At 35.6% G+C, this 26,592-nt stretch overlaps 1 protein-coding gene and 11 non-coding genes across 12 annotated transcripts in view; 4 read left to right on the top strand and 8 right to left on the bottom strand.

Moving 5' to 3' along the window:
* Nucleotides 1-5,340: 5,340 nt before the first annotated feature.
* LOC140748229 (adenylate kinase isoenzyme 5) overlaps nt 5,341-26,592 on the bottom strand; it is a 31,018-nt gene continuing 9,766 nt past the window's right edge. Inside the window, exons 5-13 of the mRNA XM_073080995.1 lie at nt 25,601-25,783; nt 15,056-15,179; nt 14,192-14,388; nt 9,358-9,488; nt 8,503-8,722; nt 7,811-7,975; nt 7,064-7,223; nt 6,319-6,449; nt 5,341-5,632 (exon numbers count right to left, since the gene is read on the bottom strand). Coding sequence (XP_072937096.1) covers nt 5,513-5,632; nt 6,319-6,449; nt 7,064-7,223; nt 7,811-7,975; nt 8,503-8,722; nt 9,358-9,488; nt 14,192-14,388; nt 15,056-15,179; nt 25,601-25,783 — 1,431 coding nt within the window. The 3' untranslated portion in view covers nt 5,341-5,512. The remainder of the gene's footprint in view (nt 5,633-6,318; nt 6,450-7,063; nt 7,224-7,810; nt 7,976-8,502; nt 8,723-9,357; nt 9,489-14,191; nt 14,389-15,055; nt 15,180-25,600; nt 25,784-26,592) is intronic.
* On the bottom strand, nt 10,153-10,226 carry TRNAI-AAU (transfer RNA isoleucine (anticodon AAU)). Its single transcript has one exon. It is a non-coding gene; the product is annotated as a tRNA-Ile (tRNA).
* TRNAI-AAU (transfer RNA isoleucine (anticodon AAU)) lies at nt 11,266-11,339 on the bottom strand. Its single transcript has one exon. It is a non-coding gene; the product is annotated as a tRNA-Ile (tRNA).
* On the bottom strand, nt 12,159-12,231 carry TRNAI-AAU (transfer RNA isoleucine (anticodon AAU)). The gene has a single exon. It is a non-coding gene; the product is annotated as a tRNA-Ile (tRNA).
* TRNAI-AAU (transfer RNA isoleucine (anticodon AAU)) lies at nt 12,746-12,819 on the bottom strand. Its single transcript has one exon. It is a non-coding gene; the product is annotated as a tRNA-Ile (tRNA).
* Nucleotides 13,654-13,727, top strand: TRNAI-AAU (transfer RNA isoleucine (anticodon AAU)). Its single transcript has one exon. It is a non-coding gene; the product is annotated as a tRNA-Ile (tRNA).
* On the bottom strand, nt 16,055-16,128 carry TRNAI-AAU (transfer RNA isoleucine (anticodon AAU)). The gene has a single exon. It is a non-coding gene; the product is annotated as a tRNA-Ile (tRNA).
* TRNAI-AAU (transfer RNA isoleucine (anticodon AAU)) lies at nt 19,407-19,480 on the top strand. Its single transcript has one exon. It is a non-coding gene; the product is annotated as a tRNA-Ile (tRNA).
* Nucleotides 21,600-21,673, top strand: TRNAI-AAU (transfer RNA isoleucine (anticodon AAU)). The gene has a single exon. It is a non-coding gene; the product is annotated as a tRNA-Ile (tRNA).
* Nucleotides 23,517-23,590, top strand: TRNAI-AAU (transfer RNA isoleucine (anticodon AAU)). Its single transcript has one exon. It is a non-coding gene; the product is annotated as a tRNA-Ile (tRNA).
* Nucleotides 24,036-24,109, bottom strand: TRNAI-AAU (transfer RNA isoleucine (anticodon AAU)). The gene has a single exon. It is a non-coding gene; the product is annotated as a tRNA-Ile (tRNA).
* Nucleotides 26,380-26,453, bottom strand: TRNAI-AAU (transfer RNA isoleucine (anticodon AAU)). The gene has a single exon. It is a non-coding gene; the product is annotated as a tRNA-Ile (tRNA).

Consider the following 26,592-nt stretch of genomic DNA (forward strand, 5'->3'; position numbering starts at 1 on the left):
TCTAGGTCATTTCCTACAGTTTCAAAAACAATACTATCGAAATATATTTATTTACGCGAGAAATAATTTAGAATTCTATTCAGTGTTTTATTTTCATAGATTTCTCACAATAACATTGTGGTAAGATTGTTACACCATATGAGCAAGAGTACGTGATCAAGCGCTGAAAGCGCTCAGCGTTTCAGCGCAATCACCACGCGGTCAAGGGCGTGGAAACTGTGCCAAGCGACGCAGGGCGCGCGATGACAGCGCGGGAAAGAGGAAACGCCAGGCGATTGGCGGGAAATTTGACGGTTTTGCGGCGCCATGATTTGATTTGTTATTTTAGAAAAGAAATAATTTATGTAACATAATGAATTTTTCGTGCTTCTTTATTCTATTAATATAATAAATTATGAATGTGTTAATAACGAAGCTTCAAACTTAATTATGTTTATTTCCGTAACATTCGAAGATTAGTTCTGAATAGAACAAATTTTACACAACATTGTATTTCTTTTAAAAAAAGTGCTGTAAGAAATTTACTTTTTATACCGAAGGTGTAACGTGAGTCTAATAAATATAATATTAGTAAAGTTTCGATCGCAGCTTGGGTTGCAGTTGGTTTGACTGCGGCGGTGGCGGCAGTAGGTCTGCCAATATTTTGGCGTTTGGCGCAGCGCAACGGAAGGTATTGCGCGACTGCGTTTTAACTTGAAGGTTAAATAATATTTTATACTAAAGGTAAGTAGGTTTACGGTAGCTTCATTAAATACTTATGTCATTTTGTAACATATGTAACATGTTAATACATTTTGTGTTACGTTGTTAATAATTTTAATTATTGTTTTTAATTAGGTTGTTGATAGTTTTTCTTATTCCGTAGTTAAAAGATTGATAAATTGACAATTATGAGTACCACTGCTAGGCACTCGTCTTCTTTCAGACTAAGAAGGATTAAGATCACACTGACTAATTTGGGTTTGGTAGACTAAAAAAGGTCTATGTTGCCAACGATTTTCATTGTTTAAATTTATTGTCGGCGAAAAAAGTTGTTAATTTTTTTTATGATTTCTAGTATAGTCGTTGTACCTAACTGACAGTACGCAAACAAATTAAAGAGACATTCTGTATAAAAGTGCTTTTATTTCGAAAATATAAACAATAACTACTTACAAACACAATTTTATTATAACTTAATGCTTTTCTTCTAGATATTCATCCGTCTTCTAGTTCTGATGTAATTAACAATAGTAAAATTTGAGATTTGAAATTATTAACAGAATATTATTATGACCAAAATTCTTATATATAGGATAAAATAAAAGTGTTCCATTAAATAGATAATACTTATAAATGGAATCATATACCTAAATTTAAATATTTAAATTTCATAAATAATCGATTGTAACGACATTATTCTTTGTTCCTTCAAATTGTTCATGCTATTTAAAAATGACGATTTATTTAGGTACGCGCCACACCCATACTTTAAACTTTTGGGATAATCTTCTATTTATGTCCTATTTTCATATTACGTAATCTACACTTGACTTTCCAAAAGAACTTAATCTTTTTTCATACTGATACTTATATAAGTATTTTTGTATATTATTCATGTGTTGTATATTATTCCGAACTTATTACGTACTTATGTTTTCAAACTTATAAGTTATAACTTTAGTTAACAAATAATTGTTGATGCTAAAATCACTTTTATTGGTAAAACAATTGCATCCTTAAACTAGAATTATATCCTTAGGTCAAAAATATGGTACACATAAAATGTTACCAAAATAAATAATAAAAACAAAATTCCACTACGTAAAAGGTATTCCAAGTGAAACTATATAATCTAAGCAGTGAAATATAATTTAAGATACATTGATAAAGAAGAAATAACTTAATAAATAGGTATAATAAATAGGTATTAAGTTAATATTGCGAACTTATTAAGTACCCAGTAGCTACTATTTCCACAGATATTTTGTATTATTTAATATCCATCAACGTTTAAAGATCTTTCCCTACAAATCTCCTCTAATTATTACATTAAAGTATTAAAAATGCTACTTTAAATTGGTGCTTTATTTTGTGAAAAATAATCTTAAGTATCTTTACATCTACTTCTATTACTCTACTCTAAATTGGCATCTGTTGCTGTGATTCTTAACTTCTAAGTGTAATATTACATATTTGACTAGAAATAACACTTAACATTAATAATGACTTCATACAATATGGTCCTCGCAACCGGATTAATTTGGTCCTCCGAGCCAGATAATCAAATTATTGTAGGTAAGAGTTGTATTAAAGGAGAATGCCCATTCTTGGTACTGATTTTTCTCATGCGTCAAAATGAAAGTAATATTAAAATGATTTTTTGATTTTTTTACATAATTTGTCGATCAGAATAGTTTCTTTGAACAGGGGATTCCATTTAAGATTAAATAAGACGAATGTTGACTGTTATTCTTAAAAATTAAGATGGCGGTATTTTATACTCGGAATTCAATAAGATCTATTAGTGTTTTGACTAATGATTTTTCTCATGCGTCAAAATGAAAGTAATATTAGAATTATTTTTTGATTTTTTTACATACTTTGTCTATAGTTTCTTTGAAGAGGGGATTCCATTTAAGATATAATCAGACGAAATGTTGATTTGTTGTTCTTAAAAAATTAAATGGCGGTATTTTATACTCGGAATTGATTATTTTAGGTTTTTAGGATTATTTTAGGTTTTTTGACCTACTACCTTTAAAAGTAAATGGAATATGTTAATCGAACTACATTATAGGTACCTACTATCAGTTAAAACGGACCATCAATCTATTGTCGGATATTTTCGATTTTGAGGTTATGTAACATTTCGGTAAATAACTTCAGAACCCGGGTGCTGATCTAAGAAAATATTATTGGTGGTAGTACTTGGTTAATTATACATCGTCCACAACAAGTTTCAATCTGATGCAACTCTGGACGGCGGTCCATACTTTCATGGGCATTGTCCTTTAATAAGTTTTTTGATACTTTGAGACAACTTGATACTCCTTTAAAACATAATTTAATAAATTCAATGCCAGTACAATTTTTTCCACATTATTGTTTGTCAAATTTCTGATTATTTAAATAAATATTAATTATTTATTATGTTACATTAGCAACTTACATGCCTACATAATTATGTTATCTCAAAAATATGTGTGTGCACCTAAGGCACTTCTTGTATAAATGTGCGTTTTTATTAGGACTTCTCTACGGGCAATTCATCCCCGAAAGTCGCCTGTTGAAATAATACGGGCTTTTTATCGAGACCTACAATTAATGATAAGGATTTAAATGTACATACAACTGATTATACATATTACTTATTCATTTAGCTTTTGAATGTAGTATTTCTTAACTTTGAAACCTATGCCATGGTCCTCAAACCAATAAATACTTTTTGCCTTAATTTTGCTGAAATCATAGATTAACTACGTTTTTGAAAAAATATAGTGGTTTTACTTTAAGAACTCTGAAAATCTCTATAAAAACGTACAAGCCTCATCGTTGCTTAGTTATAAAGAACATAGACTCATGTCGAAAATTAAGTAATTTTTTCGCGCCCAAGTTTTGTTTCCCTATCTAATCTATACATACTGTATTAGTGGTTTTTAAATTTTGAATATTTTAAATTCTTTAACTTTGTATTTAATACATAGTAATAATATATTTAAAAACCTACAAAATATACTTACTATATTACAATTTTGAGATTCCCATACACTACACTATTTCCTTCCGTATCAAATTCAAAAAATGTGAAGTTCACTTCGTAATGTTCACATTCATTTCTAAGTACAATTTAGTTCTACAGCATTATTAAAATCGAAGTATTTCGGCACTTATTTTTTTCATGTCCTTACATTTAACTACTCATCTAATATTATATTCGTAGTGTCTTTTACATATTTAACTAAAATTATTAATAATGACTAGATATTATACTTATTAAGTTCATATAAATATACAGGATGTCCTAAAGACTTCAAAAAACTATATTGGTTCTTAACTTCCTAACTCTATACGTGTGTTTAGATAATGTGATAATCTTGAAAAAAAAAAAATAAAGAATGAAAGAAAAGGAAGAAAAATTAAAATTTGAAAATATATAAAAGCCTTTGCTTCACTTTTGTGCTCAACATATTTCTATAGGCTATCTCTAAGACTTATTTAAACCTTACCCTATTTCTAAACTGAGTTTTAGAGTGGGAGATCTAACTTTATCACTCCTTAACCATGAAAAAAAATTAACATTCATAAATCAACAAAATAAATGACAGTTTTCACTTTTGTAGGCGATTTTTTGATCAAATTAACATCCTGTATATAAATTTATAAACTTAATTTTTGTTCCCTAGCTTAGATATAATAAATCTAACTTAGAATTACGCTTACAGTTTGTACTTGCACTATGTTCGTGTTGTAGTGCTATGACGGCCAAAGTAGCCAATATTTTACTACGTTTTGGCATGATTGATGGTGAGACAAAACATTTTTTGATAGATGGTGGATGATCTTTTACTCTTTTAGATGATAACTCTCTGAAAATTCTGGTAAAATAATGTACCGAGTGTAAGTTCAATGTTCAGTTTTTAAAAACGTTTCAATATGTTCCTTAGTGATCCAGACGTTTAACTTTGTCAAAATTGCACGACTCATGATGCGAAGCATCAGAGAGTGCTTTACGATCGAAAAATTTTTTTGGCTTCATTTTGGCGGCTATTTTTATTATTATAGCCTTGATAGTTCACGGAATCAAGATATTTTGCATACTATTGTCGAGATAATTTAATGGAGATTAATTCCATACTTTTTAAAAATTGATTTACTGCAATAGAATTGGAAAAAAACACCAAAATAGGTCAAAAAATTTTCCTGTCCGTCATGTGTGAAACCTGAAAACACTGTAACTTGTGAAAAAATCCATCATTTGAGTTAATTTTTTTTTTTAAATTCTAATCGACGATTGTAGGTCACTGAATGCGAATGATTAATTAATTCAGTGTCGTTTAATTGCAATTAATAAAAAACGAAAACTACAAGACTGTATATCTATAGATATTATGTACATTTATTCCACCAGGGGCGTTTGTGCAGTACCTTCTTCCTACTTCAGCTGTTTTTTCGGCAATTAATTTTGAACGACTTAAGTTTTTTTTTTTTTTTTTATATTTCATAATTAAATGAGCATTATGAGTCGTGCACTTTTGGATTTTCCAAACTTTTAAATATTGTTTAACTATGATCACATAAGATGTTTAACTATGCTCAAATATGTTTTAACTATGTTGAAAGACGTTTAACTATGTTCAGAGACGTTTAATTATGTTCGAGGATGTTTATCTACGTTCAAATTTATTTATCTATGTTCAAAAATTTCTAACTTTGTTCAAAGACATAGAACTATGTTCAAAGACGTTTAACTATGTTCAATATTTAAATATTTTAACGATGTTCAATATGTTTGATAATCTTATACTATGTGCTAAATGTGGGTATTCATAGTGATGTCGCCGGAACTCTGCTCGTATAGTCGCCTCACGTCATCGTGTGTCATCTGGGAGATCGTAGGGATCCGTGGTCCATTGTTCATTAGCGGTTTTACCTGGAATTTTAGTATTAACAGTAGATTATTGGGCTCAAATGAGGGAACGTTTATTTATTTTTTTTTTTACGTTTGTTTTACGTTTATTTTATTTATATAATAGTTTAAAAAAATGTGAAGTGAGTGTGACAAGCTTGTAATACGCATTTTTGTGCGTTTTACAATGTATGGAATGGCGTAAGTAATTTAGCTACTAGCGGTCATCCATCGAATCTTTAACTTAGTAGTAGATTACAGATATACATATACAAGAGCCGCGTTTCGTTGTGTTGCTCACATAATATATATGATGAGCCCGCTCATTACTATGAGGGTAGTTTTAACTTTTTATGTACGTGGGGCACATTCGCCACAACACTCGGCACGGATCATTCGCCACAACTGGGAAAAGTCGGTAGCATCCTCCAAAATACATAAGAAGGAACCCATTTGTTCTATGCGAACTATCTACTATCTTCACTCAAAAAAATCCCCACCTTATTGTTGGGCATTCCGTTGAAAGCATTCTCCAAAATACTATTCCATTCGATGGAGCGCCTTAGTAGAGCGAACTATCTACTGTCTCCACTTAAAAAATCGTCACCTTATTGCTGGGCATTCCGTTGAAAGCAATTACCAAAATACTATTCCATTTGATGCACATTAGTACTATGCCACCGTCCCTCCAGATAAAAGCAAATGGTCACCTTATTGTTGGTCATCCCGATGAACCCGTTCCCGATGTTCCCGTTGTGCAGCGCGCCGTTCCCGGTGCCGCCGTTAGCGAGCGCACCGCCCATGCGGGACATCGCGTGCGCGAAGTGCTGCATCGCTGTGTCTGTAAGAAACATAACATCAAAACAAAATAAACATCACATGACTTTTTATAGGCTTGTTGTAAGGTGGTAGAACCCTTTGAGATATGACTCCGGCGGCGCGGCACCACCGCCACACCTATTTCTGCATTACAACAACAGTGTTAAGAGCCAGCTGTATTCTGGCTTAAAGGAAACAATTTTTCGAGCCTTTTCAAGTTAGTACAGTAGCAAAATATTTGTGATAGACATCAGACAGAAATGTTATTTTATAATCTTATCAGGGGTTAAATTGAATGCTATCGGCAGTAGACGCTTACCATCAATTGATAGATGGTCGTTTGCTACTTCTACATTATCAATTCCATTAACAATATCTTGTATTGCCAAGGAAAAAGCAAGGCTACGACAATTTGAGTTCAAACACGTCGAAAATTTATCAGTACAAATGTATACTTGACTATAAGTTCAATATTTACAAATATAAATATAAAACTATATTTTAAAATGTTTAATGACGTTTTCGAAGAAATGCAAATTTGTGCAAAGATTTTCAATTAGTTTAAAGTACAATGAAGGCCTAAGAAATCAATGATATTAAAAAATGTTCCAATATTTTAATTTTAATAATACAAACCTGAGTTAGGTAAATGTGTTAAATTCTGGGTGTTAGATTTAACAGGTCGTATGTCCGGTGGTTGCGGCATTGCGGCGATAGCCTCTGCTTTCTCCATCTCCTCCAGCAGGACCCTCGTGAACTCTGCTTGCACATCAGCTGAGTCTGTGTCGCCATCCACCTTGAAAAAATCAAAGGCCGATATATGATAAAAAGTACTTGGTGGTAATGAGTTTGAAATGATTAGGGGTTGAAGTGACAGAAGGGGTAGAAGTAGTAGTAGGAGTAACCATGGAAGTGATAATAATAGCGGTGGTAGTGGTGATAGTGGTAGTGGCAGCAATGGTGGTATAATAATAAATAGGGAGTTTTGTAATAGCGGTGGTAGTAAGGGAGAGGTTGTGCGAGTAGTAGGTTGTTTTTTTTATATAATATGCGAGTAGGTGAGACATTCCTACCTGAGGTCGGCCACAGATGCGCCGCTACTCCTGAGGACTAAGTTGGAACGCCTCGGAAAAGTCTGTCTCCCCTACCACACTTTTCAAAGCAAAACACAGCAGCGCTTAAAAATGCTGTTAGTAGACAGAAATAGGTGTGACGTAGTGTCACCGGAGTCGAACTACAATGGGTACCTTCCTCAAGTGCGAGTACTATAGTAGAAAGAGCCGTGCGACTAGCTACTACTTTAGTACTTCTGTAAGCAGTAGTGGTAATAATAAAAAGTTATAGTATATGCACGTGACAAGAACACAAACAAATACAACTTACAATGACAAGCCGATGGTCCTGGTCAAGGCTCTTCAGCATGGGCAGGCTGAGTTCCCTGAACACCTCCAAGCGTCGTCTGAACGCCGCTACAGAGTCGTCCCGTCTGCCGCGACCCAGTTGTAGCTTGGAGCAGTCCAGAAGGACCATTCGGGGGTAGACGTTGAACTGAAAAGGATCAATATCATTTTTATAATATATTTGGAATTAGCAGATGAGCTAAAGGTGGTAGAACTAATATGATTCCGGCGGGCCGTCAGCTCGCCGATTAATAACACCACCATATTTTCCTATCCTGTTAATTGCCGCCAGCTCCCAGTGGTACCTCCCGCATCATATTGTTCCTACCCCTTCACAATAAAGATACCCACCTCCTGCTCGTCTTTCCGCATCTGCTCCAAATCCGTCGGATACCCGTCTAGCACGAGGCCACGTCTACTGCAGGCCGCATCCCCCCCCCCCCGCATTGCGTATGAGGCGCGCCGCCAACTTGTATTTCCAGCCTGCTTATATTTCCTCATCTGCTCCAAATCCTTCGAATAGCCATCCAGCACGAGGCCGCGTTCGCAACGTGCCGCATCCGCTACAGCTTTCCACACGAGGCGCGCCGCCAGCTTTTTGGTTAATAATAGTGTAGCGGTGGTACCCTTCCCTCCATACTATTATTCCTACCACCATTCAATAAGTAAACCCACCTCCTGCTCGTATTTGCGCATCTGCTCCAAGTCTCGCGGATACCCGTCCAGGACCAGCCCGTGTCCGCTGCGGGCCGCATCCCCCACCGCACCCCGCACGAGGCGGGCGGCCAGTTCGGGCGTCACCAGCTCGCCGCCGCTCACCGCCTGGCGGGCCAGCGCACCGTCCGACGCCACTGTGCCGCCTGCATCCGCGAGGGCTCGAAGACGTTGCCCGAGACTGTAAATAGCGGACGGATGAAATAAGTAACCCATCCTTACATCAGCATTTGAAAGGTTATTGCTTGACATAGTTCTTCTATACTGCGTCACTCCGACCCGTCCTGAGACAGGCTGGATTTCAATTTTTCAGTTCCATTCAGCTCAAGGAGCGAACTATACTGTTTCCTTTTATAAAACTATGTGCAGGTACAAAAAGATAAGTACGGAAGTAACTGTAAGATATTGTTGATGCGTATTTGCTCAATTATCCTCGTATCCATCACTTTAGGTCATAAGTGTATCGAATATCTTAGAAATATAATGTGGCTCTTACGCCCAGAATATAAAAGAAAATCAAAATACGTGCAGAGCCCATTTTGATTAAATAAAATATAAATTTGTATACTAAGTAACTTAATCATATTTAAAAAAAAAAATCTTATTTCCAACCCAATAACCAAACGAGTTCATGCTACAATGAAATATACCAAATATTATTACACTAACGGATAGTGCCGTTTATAAATTATTTTATACTTAAGCCTTAACTAACCAAGTAATGGACCACAGACCTATATTTGTTTTTTAGATATAAGTCTATGTAATGGACATACCATTACTTTCTTATTTATATTTTTACTATCTTTAACTAACCTAAAGTGTGTCCAGCCTTGTCTCTGGGCGACCGCTCGCTGGCACAGCGTGGCCTTGTTGCTGCCGGGACCGCCCACAACCCATAGCGTGGGCGGCGTGGTCGCAACACCACGAACCCTTATTACTTCTGGCTGTAAAAGATCATATAAAAAACAATTAGTATGGGGTAGTCTTATGGTATTCTTTGCTTTTGGAATTGAAAAAAATGGCGATTGGCTGTTTTATATTAAAGTAAGTGTTATAAGTCAAAAATAAGAATGACGGTGGTATCCCCGCAGTGGAACATGAAGGGACACCGATAACAATTATCGTATTTTTACCGATGTTGTTTTAAATAAAGGTACATGATATTTTTTGTGGTTGATCACAATCATTTATGAACCTATTTAGGAATACTGAAATGAATTATTATTTAAGTGGTTCAGTCACGAGAAATGCACATTTTTGCAATTTGCATAAACGCAACTCTACTTTACACTAAGTAAGTACTTGTATTAGTATATGTTTTTGTTTCATGTGTGTTAAACTATTTTCATATGCTTAAGCACGAGTATTTATGATTTATTATATAAAAATGTATTATAATATATGTATTAAATTAAAAATAACTCTTCCAAACTCCTTCAAGCAACAATGTAGAGCTTCTGTATTCGAATTTTATCTGTTAGTTAAATATATGGTGTGACTAAATGCATAGCTTTAATATCTAGGTTTGTTTGTTATACATGAAGGAATCGAAAAAAAGAAAAATTAAAACTGGAACATACTAATATCGTAGATTTTGGTAAAAAATCATGGCCCATGAGGGGATCGAACCCGCGACCTTCGCGTTATTAGCACGACGCTCTAACCAACTGAGCTAATGGGCCGATATGTAATATATCGAAATTTTGTACTTGTATATAACTATGTATATATGTGCGTGTATTTCAAGTACATATTATGTATTTGTATGTCACCCTTGTAATGGTTTTTACATCGGCCTACTAACAGCAATGTTAAAAGCTGCTGTGTTCTAGATTGAAGGGTGTGGTAAGAGAGGGACGTTTAAACTTTAAACGACGCATACCGGCTTAGTCCTTAGTAGCAACATATCTGTTGCCGACTTAAGGCAACATTTTATTTGTTGTTGATACGATCCCGGTCGATCCCGATGGACCCAGATAGACTGCATGACATGCTTGTTTGCTATATATTTGTTATAAAATTTGTCATTGTTGTTGTAAAAAATGTCATTAAATTAATCAGAATTTCAATACACAAAATAGTCTTTGTTGATAGTACTTATATCTTGTTAACAAACCGACCTAATTCAAATAAACGTTACATAAAGGCAAAAACCATTAATGTCCTGTCGTTTTTTTATAAAACCAAAATCATTTGATTTTGGGTTAGGTGGTCGCCTTCAGGTAGACAGCTGTTCATTACGCATTATTATTGGTTGTCGAGGGGTAAAGTAAATAAAACCCTGGGTCAAGGTAGACGCGACCTCTTTCGACTATTACCCGCATCTTTGGCTATTTAAATTGAAATATTGGATTCAGTTAACCCTCTACTTCTAATGTATATTTTTATAATATAGGAGTAGCAGACGAACATGCAGTCCACCTGATGGTAAGTGGCTACTGCCGCCCATAGACATCTGTAATTAACCTCAGATAGGATTAGATTCCTACCTGAAGTGAGCCACAGATGCGCTACCTCTGAGGACTAAGCTGGAACGCCTCGGAAAAGTGGGTCTACCTTACCGCACCCATCAAACTACACTTTATCAGTGATTAACACTGCTGTTATAAGGTAAAAATAGGTGTGGCGGTGGTGCCGTTGGAGTCAAACTACAAAGGGTTCTACCACTGAGGAATTAAAAAAAAAAACAAACGAAAACTGGAACATCATAATAAAAAATCATGGCCCATGAGGGGATCGAACCCGCGACCTTCGCGTTATTAGCACGACGCTCTAACCAACTGAGCTAATGGGCCGATGTGTAAACTGTCGAAATGTTGTTATACTTGTGTATAACTATACTTGTGTATAACTATGTGAGTGTATTTCCTTTATGTACATATTATGTATTTGTATGTGACCCTGTAATGGTTTCTATGTCTGCCTACGGACAGCAGTGTTACATGCTAGAAAATGAATGGTCGAAGGAAACCTTAAAATATTTTATTATATATTTATCTAAAATACCATTTTAGATTGTATGAGAATATGTGAAGTTACTTTAAACTCCCAACAGTCAATCTAATGGTTCGCGCAACCAGACAGAATATGATTTTAGTGTATTCGTATCGTACAAAGAAGTAAAAGATAACACGAAAAGACAGTACGAAAAATAGTAAAAATAAGATCATAACATATCCAATTTATATATAGTGACAAACACTAAAAATAGTCGACCTCGCGTTCGAATTTTCTTTTGATAAACGCCCCAATCTTAAGAAATTGCCAACAAAGGACGAAAATAGATTAAGCTTTTTGTGACGAAAAATACGTTTAGGAAATTATACTCGTTTATATTGTGGTATTTGTGCCGTTTCATGACTAATGAAACAAATTGTTGTACAATAGACATAGAAAGGGGTTAACATTATAGACAGGCATAGATAAGGGTTAAATTTGCAACTTCATGGCATTTGTACAGCGAAACCGATCTCCAAAATTAAGCAACGTAGGCCGCGAACGGAAGTTGGATGGGTGACCGCTAGTGTTTAAATTCGCGAATTATTTATACGTGAACTTGTAAATTAAAACTCGTTATGTTTTCGTTATATGCCTATTGTTTTTTCAATAAAAAGTGGCCCATGAGGGGATCGAACCCGCGACCTTCGCGTTATTAGCACGACGTTCAACCAACTGAGCTAATGGGCCGATGCGTGAACTATTGAAACTTCAACAGCGCTTTCAACAGTCACATCTATGTTTGCATAATAATAGCGTTTTGTTGTGCACTGCTGTATTCTGCATTGAAGAGTGATAAGGGTCTTCCCTTATACGAGACATTCAAATTTAGTCTCTATAGATAAGGATCTCTCTTTCTTATATAAGACATTCCAACTTGTCTAGTACATCAACTCAATTTTCCAGTACGTTAGTCTAGTACGTCAACTTAATAAAGTATTTGTGGTTGACCATAGGTGAAATTTCTTTCCTATTCGGAGTTGATTACAAATATTTAAGGGCAGGATTGATCATTTTATATGGGGATCACTACATGCTCTTTTTCTACTTCAATTTAATAAAAGCTTTTAAGTACGCGAAAATTTAAAATCGTAACTAATATGCACAATGTGTTAGACAGCAATAGTCTCATGACTAATAAGGTAAAATAATAAGGGTGGTAGATTAAGTTTTGAAAATATGAATATGTTTATGTAAAAAGAATTGGCCCATGAGGGGATCGAACCCGCGACCTTCGCGTTATTAGCACGACGCTCTAACCAACTGAGCTAATGGGCCGATGCCTGAGCTATTGAAATGTATCACCCGTTACTATACATTTCTTTTTATAAGCTGTGAAAGACAATTAATATGAATATAAAGCCCGATACACCGAGGGTCCGGGTTATAACACTAGGGACACACTTTTGATTTTCGAAAATTATTACTTGGTATGCTTGAAAGTGTGGTACGGGTCTCCATGACTATGATAATTATTTTTCTCTGACTTAATATCACTGTTAAAAAATATATATATACGCGACGAATAGGTAACCTCTCTTCCATTGGGAAGTCGGTTAAAAATAGACTATGTTTGTGTTCGTTTCACTTATTAATTAATTTCTTATTTATATTACAAAATCAAAACCATCAATCAGCTTTAATGATGAAGGAAAACATCTTGAGGAAACCTGCATATCTGAGACATCTTAAAAAAGAAATTCTCATGGTATGTTAAGTCTACCAATACGAACTTGACCAGTATGGTAGACAATGATCTTAATCATTCTGAGAGGAGACCCGTGCCCAGTAGCACAGTAATAGGTTTACAATAATGAAAATTAGCGAACTATTAAGCACAATCAAAAAATGTCCATGATTAACATTTCTTGGACGTATGTAATGAATTTCAAATATAACAGGATCCCTTACAGCTAAGTAAATAGGGACGCTTAACATAAAGTTACACCTTCCAAATGAGTGCATCAGGCTAACCACAAAAACGACTTTTAGAATATTTCTCTTTCAAAGCACACAAGAAATTGAATATATGTACATAGAAAATATGTGAATAGAAAATTGATATATGTACGTACTTAATAATTGTTGAGAAAATACAATAGTTTCTTTATCGGCCCATTAGCTCAGTTGGTTAGAGCGTCGTGCTAATAACGCGAAGGTCGCGGGTTCGATCCCCTCATGGGCCATATTTTTTTTAAATAAGAAATACTAATTTTTAAACTTAATGAAGGCCCTATGAATGATTTTTTAACTCCACGACTACCAAATTTAAGTATTTTTTTGTATCTATTGAAATGTAAGAAGCACTCAACTACTAATAAGTATATCTATAAAATTTGAGGATGATCTCTAAAAAGTGACTTCTGTTACTGTCACCGCTTATAATTGTGCAAGTTTGTTACCGCAGAAGGTGCATAATTTTCCAGGCAGACGTTGCTGTGTATTATTTACATACTATTGCCTAAAACCTTAGTAGATTACTACGAGATCCGGATAGCTAATTTAAGGAAGCACACGGATCAAACAAACAACAAATAAGCATACAAACAAACGAACGTGCAGACGAAAGTACGAACGTATAATGGTTCGAACGAATGAACAGAAAACAAACCAAAGAACTAAAAAGCAAACTCTAAAATACTTAACCTACCTTCGGGCTAACCATTCTTTCGGCGTGCCCGTTCGCCAGCTTATGTTGTTTTATTGGTATTGGCACCGGCGCCACAGTGACCGGCGCGGGGAGTGGGTCCACATTCTCCACCTCGATGTCCTCACTCCTCAGGTCCTGGTCTGGTTCCACATGCCTTGCGGGCGCTGGCTCCACGCCTACTATCTCACCCGGTATACCTGTTTAAAAACATTAATGTTATTTCTCTTCGCCGTTGCACTAGGCGGTCATATTTGTAGGTAAATCGGTCAATTAATTTTCAGATCCGTTCGAAAGTTCAATTTTTTTCTTGCCCGAAATAAGATTTAACTGAGAATAACGGGCTTTTATGATACACCGTAGACACGCTAGTGTAAAATGGACAAGAACATACATGAAGCGTTTTAACTTCCTCAGGAGCAGCTATGTACATGATACGTTCGGTAGTGCGTATATGTAGGTACTTGTATGCTATGTATTTTACATCCTGGTGCAGGATTCACTTTTCGAAATGCCTACTTTTTATCTCAATGAGGCGAGATAACAAAAAACGGATTCGTGCAATGGGACGGGCGTGTCCGGAAACCCGCAATTTGACACCAAACTTTTTTTTATTCGACATGGCCCCCTAAGTTAGCAAAAATGGCGGGTGACCCGGCGGCGGGGAAACGGGGAGGGGATGCCCTGAGCCAGAACCGCTGAAAACACACTACTGAAACTTGAAGACCTTATCAGTTCAGATATTTCCAAAATTTAAAAAAATTGTTTCCAAGATTTAAAAACTTACCTAAATATATAAGCATAAAAAAGGATTCATCACTAATCGCAGGTAATTAAAAAAGTTTGTTGTAGTTCAAAATGTCTCACCGCTTGCGCCGACGCCGACCGCGTTGACTCCATTCATGGTCTGGTCTTCCAAAGGACCCAAGATCTGCAGCACGGCAGCCCGGAAGTCCTTGTACACCTCATCAGGGTTGCGCTCTCCATTTACCTAAGACAAAAATAAATATAAATCTTAATATACAATCGAATAAAATAAAATGCCCGGATTTCAATTCAAAAAGAGCCATGAAAAGGTACCCAATATTGATAGAATTTAAACGTGCCAAGTTTCAAATTGATTGTGTACCTGTCTGTGCAGCTGAATTGAAGATATGGCCGCATCCATTTAAACAGGATTTTTACCCAAGAAACTCTAAGAGCAATGTGGGTGACCCAAATATATTGAAGCGTAAGGTACAAAAACGCTTACGGAATCCGCATGCGGTATCTTATTTAACACACAGGCCGTACCAACATGCAGATATAGATATAGGTATTTCTTGAGATTTTTACCGTTAGCCTTATGCTTTTTTGAGTCATGTTATTAAATTGAAAGGAAAGGTACATACGAGTAGCATATGATATGAAATAAACAGAAATATATATTACTAGCTGACCCGGCAAACTTTGTACTGCCTCAAAATCTATTTATCAAATATATTTCATATAAAATATAGCCTATGTTACTCGTGGATAATGTAGCTTTCGAATGGTGAAAGATTTTTTAAAATAGGTCCAGTAGTTTTTAAGCCTATTCATTACAATCAAACAATCAAACAAAGTTTTCCTCTTTATAATATTAGTATAGATAAATAAAGTAAGTAGGTAATTATAATGCCTAAGTAAAATGTAGGTAAAAGTGAAAGATTGTTAATTCAATAATAAACTATTTATGTGTGACGTTAGTGCCCAAATCTGAACTTTTATTATGCGTATGCGCATATCGGTGTTATAAAAATATTACTTTTTAAGAAAAAATCATGATGACACATAAAACGTTTATTCGACGAAAATATTATTCAGTTTAAAATAACAAAAAATAATTGGCCCATGAGGGGATCGAACCCGCGACCTTCGCGTTATTAGCACGACGCTCTAACCAACTGAGCTAATGGGCCGATGCGTGAGCTATTGAAATTTCGTAGCTCATGTTACATATTACAATATTGTTTGATAAGATAAAAAAAATATATTTTTAAGGTAACTTCACTATTTTACGTCCTGGTATATATTATTGATTATGTAACTGAATAAAATTAATCTTAAAAAATAAATTCCGTTATACTTAATTAGTTTTTAGTAATAGATTGTCACTTGATATATTCCGGAGTATGTATAACGATAACAGCTATAACGAGAAATACTGAAAATAAAATAATCTTGAAAATAACACTTTAAATAATATTTTTTTAATAATAATATTTTTTGCATTTGATTGCACAATGCATTTACTTTTAAACTGCTGTGATATCTAATACTAAAAATAATACAAAAAACACCGAAAACTTGGTGGTACGGAATTCTCCATTTTTTTTACAATATTTGTTCCTAAGTATTTCAAACAATATTTCAATAAATAATCACTCATCTGCGATTCCATTTCTTATTAAATTATGTTTGCTATTTACTTTTAATAGGCGTTTACGAAAACTCTCATATAAGAATTTAGTCTTATTTCCAAAGTCTACTGATCCGTACTTGACCGGCGTGATGAGCTATGGCGAACACCTTTCTAATTTAGTGAGGAGACTCAAAAATGGAATTGGTTGATTACAGATGTCTATGGGCGCCAGTAGCTACTTACCCTCAGGTGAACTGCATGCAGACGGCATTCGTATATTATGAAAAAGAAGTATTGTTGAGAAAAATATGATTTTATCTGACACGTAAAATATCTTTAGATACAAAAAGGGCTTAATCCAAGGCTTTAGGTTGACCGTTAAACGCTCACACTTATAATTACTTGAATCGAGTTCTAAATAATATTATCTAGGTCATCGTATGTTCGATCTTTGACTAAAACTTCATAATGGTTCTTTACAGGCGATGTTACTTCTAGCCAATTATTAATTTACCAGGGAAAGACCAAATGTTCGAACTTTCACGTACCTACCTATTAGTAGGTACAATTTCGAAGAAATATAAGCTGACATCATTCAATGATAGGTACGGCCATAGAATAGCTCCGGCGTAGTAATTTTTTTTCAAATGAAATTATCCATCATGTAGTTCACCTGACTTTAAGCGGTTACTGTAGCTGCCCTTAGACATCCATAATAATTTAATATGCAGTTGCGCTTGCGACACTTGGGGACTAAGATAGAATTCTTCATAGTACTGTGTGTGTATCTACGTTATTATAGCATCTAAATCAAAAGCCTTTAAGTCATTCACGATTTCTATTTGATACCGCAAATACCTGCATATCTTAGCAAGCAAGTTTTATCATATTACCAACCATAGGTCACAATTTCACATTTTCAATTAAGTTACGTAAAATGCGGCTTAAATTATTGCCTCATTTTCTTCGTATATTCTGATGTACCTACAGTTTAAAAAAAAATGATAAATATATAAAGATAATATTTTAAGATAATGCATAACAAATTATAGTAATTGCATGTATGACGAAAAAAAAAAACTAGGTAATCTAGCTACTTCCTAGGGATATGTAAACCACAACAAACAAGAACAATACCACAGGTAAATAGTAAACGACACCGCGGCAACTCGTTTTTATTATTCATCTGGAAATTATACAGGATGGCCGACACGTGGACGTGCATTCGGAACGTTGCAGGTTACAGGCCCCGCCCACCGCCGGCGAAGAACGTATATAGTGCATATTTTATGAGGACCTAGGTGGTACAGTCATCGGCGATATTAAACTTTCACGTCACATCTTAAACACGTGTGTGGAGGTGATTTTTCGATATCGAATATAGCCAACAACGAGCCGAAAATGATATTGGCTTATTGGACTTGTCAAATTCTGCGGATTTGTATGAAGTACGAAAATTCGCGATAACTACGTTGACACCGATGATATCCAAAATTAAAAATATACATTTTTCATTACCGATGACGGAGCACTTTTTTAGGCTACATATTTTAATGTTTTTTCCAACCTAACCTAACTCAACCTTAACCAATGCTAACAACAAATGTGTTTGATGTATGTAGTGTGTGGTATGGGTTCTGAATCTTTCTTTTATGGGGAAGGGCAAAAGAGTCCTCATAAAGTTATTCATGTACTGAGGTCACCAAGACATACTCGTACCTACAGCCAATCACAGTAAGCTGAATCCTGAAATATGAGCTGACCTGAATAAAACAATGCATCCAATAGTAGCCCTTTAAGGGCAAAAGGCGGTCATTTCCATTTTTGCTACATTATAATATACATATAAAAAAATCGTATATAAAATTAATATAGACTTGAAGACCCTTCTTCAATAATTAACCAAGCCTATTGCATGAGAAACCACACGTGGTACAGATAAACCTACAGGCACAGTCGAACTTTTAAGGTCAAAAACTGCATTTTGCTATTATAGATATTTATATACAACATGATGAACGTTGCCTGATATTTATATTTATTTTTATATAACATTGAAGTAGCATAGGACCATGTAGCCCAGCGGATTCCATTCCTGAGGACTATCATAATAACCTTATGTATAAGTCTGCTGGTATCCATATCCACACTCGTCCACCGAAACGTAAGATCTGGCTCACTCTAGAAATTGCTGTGGCGGTGGTACCTCCTCGCGAAACCATGATTCTACCAACTTATAATCTTTCTTAATGGGATCAGCCGACGGGTTTGGATCGTTTCATAAGGGCAGGGGAAGAGGCGACTAAAAGGGGGCTTCAGGGGTCGTGGGTGGCAAGAGTGGGAGCTTGAACCGCCCGGCCAACGGCCCCGGGAAGAACGGCGGTACGTGTGGTCGCATACCGTCGTACGCACCAGACGGTGCGGTGAGCGATAAGCTCACCTAGGCGGAGCCCGACGGGGCAATGCGCTAAGAGGACTCCGGTTGCGTTCCTTTGGAGATCCCGGAGTCCTCTACGCAGCGCTGAGGACGGCCACCGGTGAGGTTTTAGTGCGGTAAGAGTCCCACATAACCCTGTGTTACTCCCACAGCATCGGGTACCATTTCAACAAAAAAAAGAAAAGGTCAGTGTAATCAATTTGAATCCTGAGGTACATCATGAATACTTCGGTACTCTAAGTAGAGGACTAACAATAAGTTTGTTGATCACTACATCAGAATCAGAACCGCAGCGCTGACCATTGAAGTTATACGGAGATCTATGTGTAGTTTTGTCACTTCGACGGATGAACCACGAACTGCTCTACCACCTTTAAAATTTCGTAAGAACGCACATCGGCCCATTAGCTCAGTTGGTTAGAGCGTCGTGCTAATAACGCGAAGGTCGCGGGTTCGATCCCCTCATGGGCCAGATCGCTTTTTATGTACAAATTGATTGATTTAAAATTTAAAAATACCTACTGTAGACTGCTATCACTTTTAATTTTTAATATATCGGCAAATTAAAGAGAAAAAATCTTTTAGATATTATGCTGGTACTTTTGGATTTTGATTTTTTTTTCTCTTTTTACAATACAGAAGTAGAAAAAAGCATGCAGTCCAACTGATAGCATGTGACTACTGCCGCCCAAAGACATCTGTAATCAACCCCAGCTAAAATAAGAGTCCTATGACCATCCTGAGGCCAGGCCACAGATACGTTGCTACGCCTGAGTATGTTCCTTATTATACCATACCAGAATAGAGCAACCCTTAACACTGCTATTATAAAACAGTAGAAGGCGGCGGTAGTACCTGAGTCAAACTACAAAGGGTTCTACGACCATCAGTTGAAGTTTATTTGTAAAATCACTGCCAAGGTAAATACAGTATTATAACATAAAAACCGAAGTGTTTCAGTTGCGTCGTAAAGTAAAGGAAAATACATTTATATTTTATCAAAGAAACCGGTATTAGGAACATTTTCCAAACGATAGTTTCCAAGTTTTCCGACGTGTAATAGCCGCATGTCACAGGTTAACCGGTAATTTCCACATACAATATGCAAAGCGTCTTATGCTGATAATTGTATAATTTGTGTAAACATTTGCTTACAACTCAACATTTTACAATATGAGTATTAGAAAGGGGTAAGTGCCTTAAAATGGGTTTTGTACTAATTGTAAGTTAATTAGTAGAGAATAATTTCCAAAAAGATCGTCTCGAAACTTTGATTATTCCTTACGGAAAGTCTAGGATTAGGTATGTTAAAATAGGTACTTCGGTGATCTGTTTGATTTGGTTGTAGTAAAAGTAACAATTGACCGTGCAGTTTTAGTGGTGGTAAAACCTCCGCCCATAGACATCAGGGACCAACAGGACAAACCTCAGATAGGACTAGTCTTAGCTCAAGTCGGGGATAGTTGTATTGTTACCTCTGAGGACTTCGTTGTTACATTTCGTTGTAACTTATACTTAATAAGTACATCTCGCTTACTTAGTACGTCATTTAAAGCAGAATACAGCAATGCTTTGTTGTTTTACGGCCGGTCTCAATAATCTACTAACAGTTAAACTCGGTTAGCTACCAGAGTTTTACTGTGACATTCAAACTATCTGTTACTGTCTTCTCAATAAAAATTTTTCACAACGCCAACTAAAGTTAACGTCAGATAGATTCCTTATCTTCGGTAAGCAAATGTGTCCCTCTGAAGCGTTCCGTTTTTGCATTTCAACAAAACTGATTTATGTTTAATATCGTCAAGTAAATTATTAATTTCACTTTAGTGGTGTTAGCTTATGTAATATTATGCCTTTTTCAAATCTTCATTCATAATTATACATAAAAAGGTAGATTTCCTAAATTACGATATAATTCCAATAAAATATTTACGAACCTGAAATAACAAAACGCACTTTGACGTTTGACAGCAGATGCCGCCTATTTAATATAAAATATAATTGGGATATTTAACAAGAAAAACAAGAAAATAATCGAATGTTCTTTATTAACTTTATGTAACAAATACATGTTTTGTAATATTTTTGTACTATATCCACATGTGTTAGTTACATGTTATTATTGTTATTATTATTGTTCCTTGATTACTGAATACTTACAACTTATTACTTATGACAATATTTTATTATATATACACTAATAATTCCATGTAAAGCTAATGTCCCACTGCTGGACAAGGATATCTTCAAAGTAGTGTTTAGGTCAAATTCCACTGCGCTGGCCAAATGCGAATTGGTAGACTTCACTCGCATTTCAGAACATTTTTAAAGAACTCTTCTGTGTTTCATCACGTTATTGACCTTCACCGTAATAGCAAATGAAAACTAATTACTAATAAGCACTAAGGAAGAAATGGGTATACCGGAGTTCAACCACGTAGGTTTATAGCAGAAGGTGGTAGAAATTTTCTACCACCTTGAATTAATATTTAAATTAAACTTTATCAGACGTTAAAACTTAGTGTCAAGGCAAAATTCACTTAAAAAAGAATATATTACAAGTGTCACTACATTTCGACGAGATACACATCGGCCCATTAGCTCAGTTGGTTAGAGCGTCGTGCTAATAACGCGAAGGTCGCGGGTTCGATCCCCTCATGGGCCACTCATGTTTTATTTTTTAATTTAAACAATTATTTCATTTTTTCACACAGCACATTATAATTTTATCCCTTCTTTTGAACTTTAAGAGGTAGATTTTCATGTTTGTGCGTTTGAAAGGACAAAAAAAACTAATGACAATATTGATCGACAAAATTACAAATAATTGTCACACTGCACCAAACCCCTTTTATTTAGTGTTGGTACTGAGTATGGACAACAAACAACATTACAGTTGATGTCGATCCCATGTTGACAAAGATATGCATCAACAGTCACCAAATATGTCTAATAACACATTTTTCATTCAGTTTGGTAAAACGTTTTATTGCACACTGTTCCCTTATGTGTGCACTGTGTTTATTGTTTATTCTTAAGCATATACATGACTATAAACAAAGGTTGAACAAATAGTGTTTACTCTATTATTATAAAATTTAATTATTCTCAACAATCAATCATGTGTATTGATGTTTTGAAGTTGAAAATTGAAACATTGATAAATCGGTCAATAGAATTTGGCAAAATTTGCCAAGTTTCGAACTTTAGTAGATAAAAATTTGTTAAGATTAATTATTATTGTTATCAACGGACATTAATGCATTAAGGTTATCTTTATCTATTATTATTATGAGGGTTGTCTTGGTTGGGCATGTTCCAAGTTTGGAATAACATGTCTCCAATGTAGTAGTTGAATCTCTACATTTGTCTGTATTTGGCGTTTGGGTACGCCAAGGCTTACTCAGAAATTTTTGACCAAACATCACTTCACTTTGCATTCGAATCCAGTATCCGTTGTGGACATAGGTGGATTCGGACTGAATGCTGCTGAGTACTACTTTCAGAGAGAAGAGAGAGTTCAGATGTTATTACACCAAGCTGGTTCTAATGTGATTTGGAATATTTAACATGTCTATTAAAGATTTTCTATAGAATTAAGGCAAGTTTCTTCACGATGTGTTTCCTACACTGATAAACCAAGCAATATACATATAATACGCACGTAATTTCGAAAAAGTGGCCTTGGATTCGAACCACAAACATACAGGCTGGGACGCTAAATTACGTAGCACAAGGCTATCACTTCTACAGCTATAATGCTATATACCTCAGTATACCTCAATAAAAATACCAATAGCCCTAAAGTAGGTACATCATGTAATGACATCACAAGTTTCATTATTGACAAATCAATGGCCATCAAGAAACCAATGTGAAGTACACCCAACAGCTAGACACTACGTAATATATCGATTGCGTGTCCGTCGGTCAACGTACAATGTCATTATCTTAGTTTCAAGTGCTTATTTGTTTTTGATTTTCATATATCGCTGTATGACTCACTCTCACAGGTTTGAGGATAGTACCTACATACGTCTTTTGTACATTTTAAATAGGAGTAGCAGACGAGCATGTAGTCCACCTGGTGGTAATTGGCTACTGCCGCCCATGGTCTGTAATCAACCTTAGATTAAATTAGATTCCTACCTGAGATCGGTTAAAGATGCGTTGTTACTTCTAAGGACTAAGTTGGAACGCCTCGGATAAGTATTTCACTCTTTAAAGCAGACAGCAGCGTTTAACACTGCTATTATTCGGCAGAAATATGAGTGGCGGTGGTACCTCCGGAGCCCAACAACAAAGGCTTCAAAAATACCTCGCTATAATAAAAGTAAAGTAAATAGGTACCTAAATAATAAATAAAATACCTCACTACAATATAATAAATGTTGTTGTAATCGAAATATTTGATGTTTTTGAAGAAATGTTAGGGCAGGGACGAATATTATACAATTTCTTAAATAAGCTATCGAATAATGTGGTATAATTTCAATAGCTTACACATCGGCCCATTAGCTCAGTTGGTTAGAGCGTCGTGCTAATAACGCGAAGGTCGCGGGTTCGATCCCCTCATGGGCCATAATAATATTTTGTTGAAAAATTGTATTTTTATAACGAGGTTTTTAAGTTACATTTTGTTTTCAAGATACATTTTTTTCTTTAAGATACTGTTTAGTCAAGCTTCTACGTGGTTCGAAATTAAAATGTGTTCGAATTGTTACCTGAGACAATTTCAGTACGTGTAGAATATTATAATAACTGTACAATTTGTAATTCCCTCCGCAGGTCTATAGAAAATAAATATATTCCATTACATTTCATCCTATATCACTAGCACTAGAATTTTAGGTACTTTGAGGTCAACACATTAAAACAGAAAAAAAATCCAAAGAGCAGGAATGGTTCCTTAAGTGACTACCTAAAAAAAATACCTTTCCTAATACAGCTTAAAGGCATTTTTATAGCAAAACAAGATTTATATGAAATACTTAAATATCCTAAAGTACCTTAAAAAAATAAGGACTTGGCCCATGAGGGGATCGAACCCGCGATCTTCGCGTTATTAGCACGACGCTCTAACCAACTGAGCTAATGGGCCTGTCGAACTATTCGTCGAAAATATCGAAAGTGTTTTTTTATGTATCAACATTGATAAAAAAGTATGTAACATTTATTAATTGAAACGTTATACGAGTAAAACTTAAATAGAGTAGACTTTTTATACCCATGTATATAAACTTATTTTTATAAAAGTATCTTATATATAAAATTCTCGTATCACAATGTTAGTTACCGTACTCCTTCGAAACGTATTTACCGATTTTCACCAATTTAGGTCTGAGAATCGGCTACTATCTATTTTTCATACCCCTAAGTGATAAGGGTTGTTCACCCTTAACATTTTTTTATTTATATGGCAACACAACGTTTGCCGGGTCAGCTAGTATTTTGTAAATTAACAGTTTCTACATAATTTCTCAAGTTTTTCTAATAGGTTTAATGTAACCTTTGTTATTTATCTTTAGGTTCTTTCCAGAATTTGATCCAATGGCACAATAATATAAGTGGTAAATGAACTCATTCGATTTGCGGTTACCGAAATCTATAATTTTTAGGGTTCCGTACCCAAAGGGTAAAATGTAACCCTATTACTAAGACTTCGCTGTCTGTCCGTCTGTCCGTATGTCACAGGGCTCTATCTCTGGAACCGTAATAGATAGACACTTGAAATTTTTACAGAGGACGCGTACCGGTGGCCGCTATAACAACAAATAACTAAAAATGAAAAAAATGTTAAATACAAAACGGGGTCCCCATACAACGAACTGTTATTCGATATTTTTCCAATTAACTTTTGAACTGATATAGGTAGACAGTTCAAATTTTCACAATGCGTGTACTTCAATGGCTGCTATAATAATGAATTAGGAATTAAAACAAAATGAAAATTGTGGTTGTACGGAACCCTCTGCGTGCGGGTTTGGCTTGCACTTGGCCAATTATTAAATCCAATGATGCTGTTGTAGTTTTATATAAAAACAAAAAGGGCTTTTTAACTCTCTTCAGCATTTTAGTTATATAGATCTTTTTAAGACGTCTTAGTGAATTTTAGGATTAATATAGCAATCTAATACCTATTATCATGTTTTAAAAATGTCACGTTCAAAAAATAATAGATTTACCGAAGGTCGCTAATGACAATGTATTGTTTAATATTTCTACGTATGACAACTGATAAGCTAAACATTTTATTGCTCTCGGATTATTAAATGATAGATAAGTTTTTTATATCGTAAAAGTAGCGAACAGTCCACCTGATGGTAAGTGGCTACCGCCGCCAATCGACGTCTGTAATCAACCTCAGAAAGGATTAGATATTCCCACCTGAGTTCGGCCACAGATGCGCCGCTAACCCTGAGGACTAAGCTGGAACGCCTCGGAAAAGTATGCCTCTCTTAACACACCCTTCAAACACAGCAGCGCTTAACACTGCTGTTATTTGGCAGAAACAGGTGTGGTGGTGGTGCCGCCGGAGTCGAACCAAAAAGATTCGATGGATCGACTATTAATAACGAATAGTCAAACTCACCGCGACCAACATGTTGCTCTGGTCGAAGTAATCAGCCACGGGGATAACATTCTTGTAGAAGTTGTTGAGCTCCATGCGCGCCAAGCTGAGCACCACGTGGCCCAGCCTCGCCCCGTACTCGATCTGCCGCTCCAGCACCCGCTGCCTCCAGCTCACCAGGATCACGCCGCTTATTGTTTGGATCTGGGTAACAATTGCAAATTAATTTTGCTCGTTATGACAATTACAATATTTTTTATAATATTAGAGTATCAGACGAGCATGCAGTCCACCTGATGGTAAGTGACTACTGCTGTCCATAGTCATAACCCCAAATAAGATTAGATTCCTATCTGATATCACAAACGCGCCGCTACCCGAGGACTAAGCTGGAATGCCTCGGATAAGTATGTCTCCCTTACCACACAAACAAAAACAGCCCTTATCAACAATGAAGTGCTTCCACTGGGCTAGGTGGATCGGCCGTGCTCTAACAGTATAAGTTCGGAGTTTCTACGTCTAAGTACAAGATATTGGGAAAACTTCGATAGCGTGATTCAGAAACGTGTTGCGCCATCTCTGGTCAAGTTGCGGAGAGTGGCCAAATTATTAAGTTTTGCAATTTGTATCCGAAGCAGGCGAGTTCTGATTTTGTCAAAAAAAAACATGTTAGAGACTATATTCATTATTTAAAAAGTAAATGAAAACACTATGAATACCTTTATGTCCGAGTCATCTCGTTGCAAAGTCATCTCGTTAATAAATACTATATTTTAAATTAAGTATGATTAAAAAAATCGTGGCCCATGAGGGGATCGAACCCGCGACCTTCGCGTTATTAGCACGACGCTCTAACCAACTGAGCTAATGGGCCGATAGAAGTTGTAACGAAATTTTTCAGGAGTTCCTACATGTCTACTCGAAAACACTAATTGTCGTGAAAAGCTGAGCATTTCTCTTCTTAAATGTATAAGCGAAAAAAAATCAGTAATCATTTTGTTCTTGCCTTAAAA

The sequence above is a fragment of the Epargyreus clarus genome, unplaced genomic scaffold (assembly GCF_041222505.1).
Source record: "Epargyreus clarus isolate Ecla_fem2 unplaced genomic scaffold, WU_Ecla_fem_2.2 ptg000015l, whole genome shotgun sequence".
NCBI classification, from domain to species: Eukaryota; Metazoa; Arthropoda; class Insecta; order Lepidoptera; family Hesperiidae; genus Epargyreus; species Epargyreus clarus.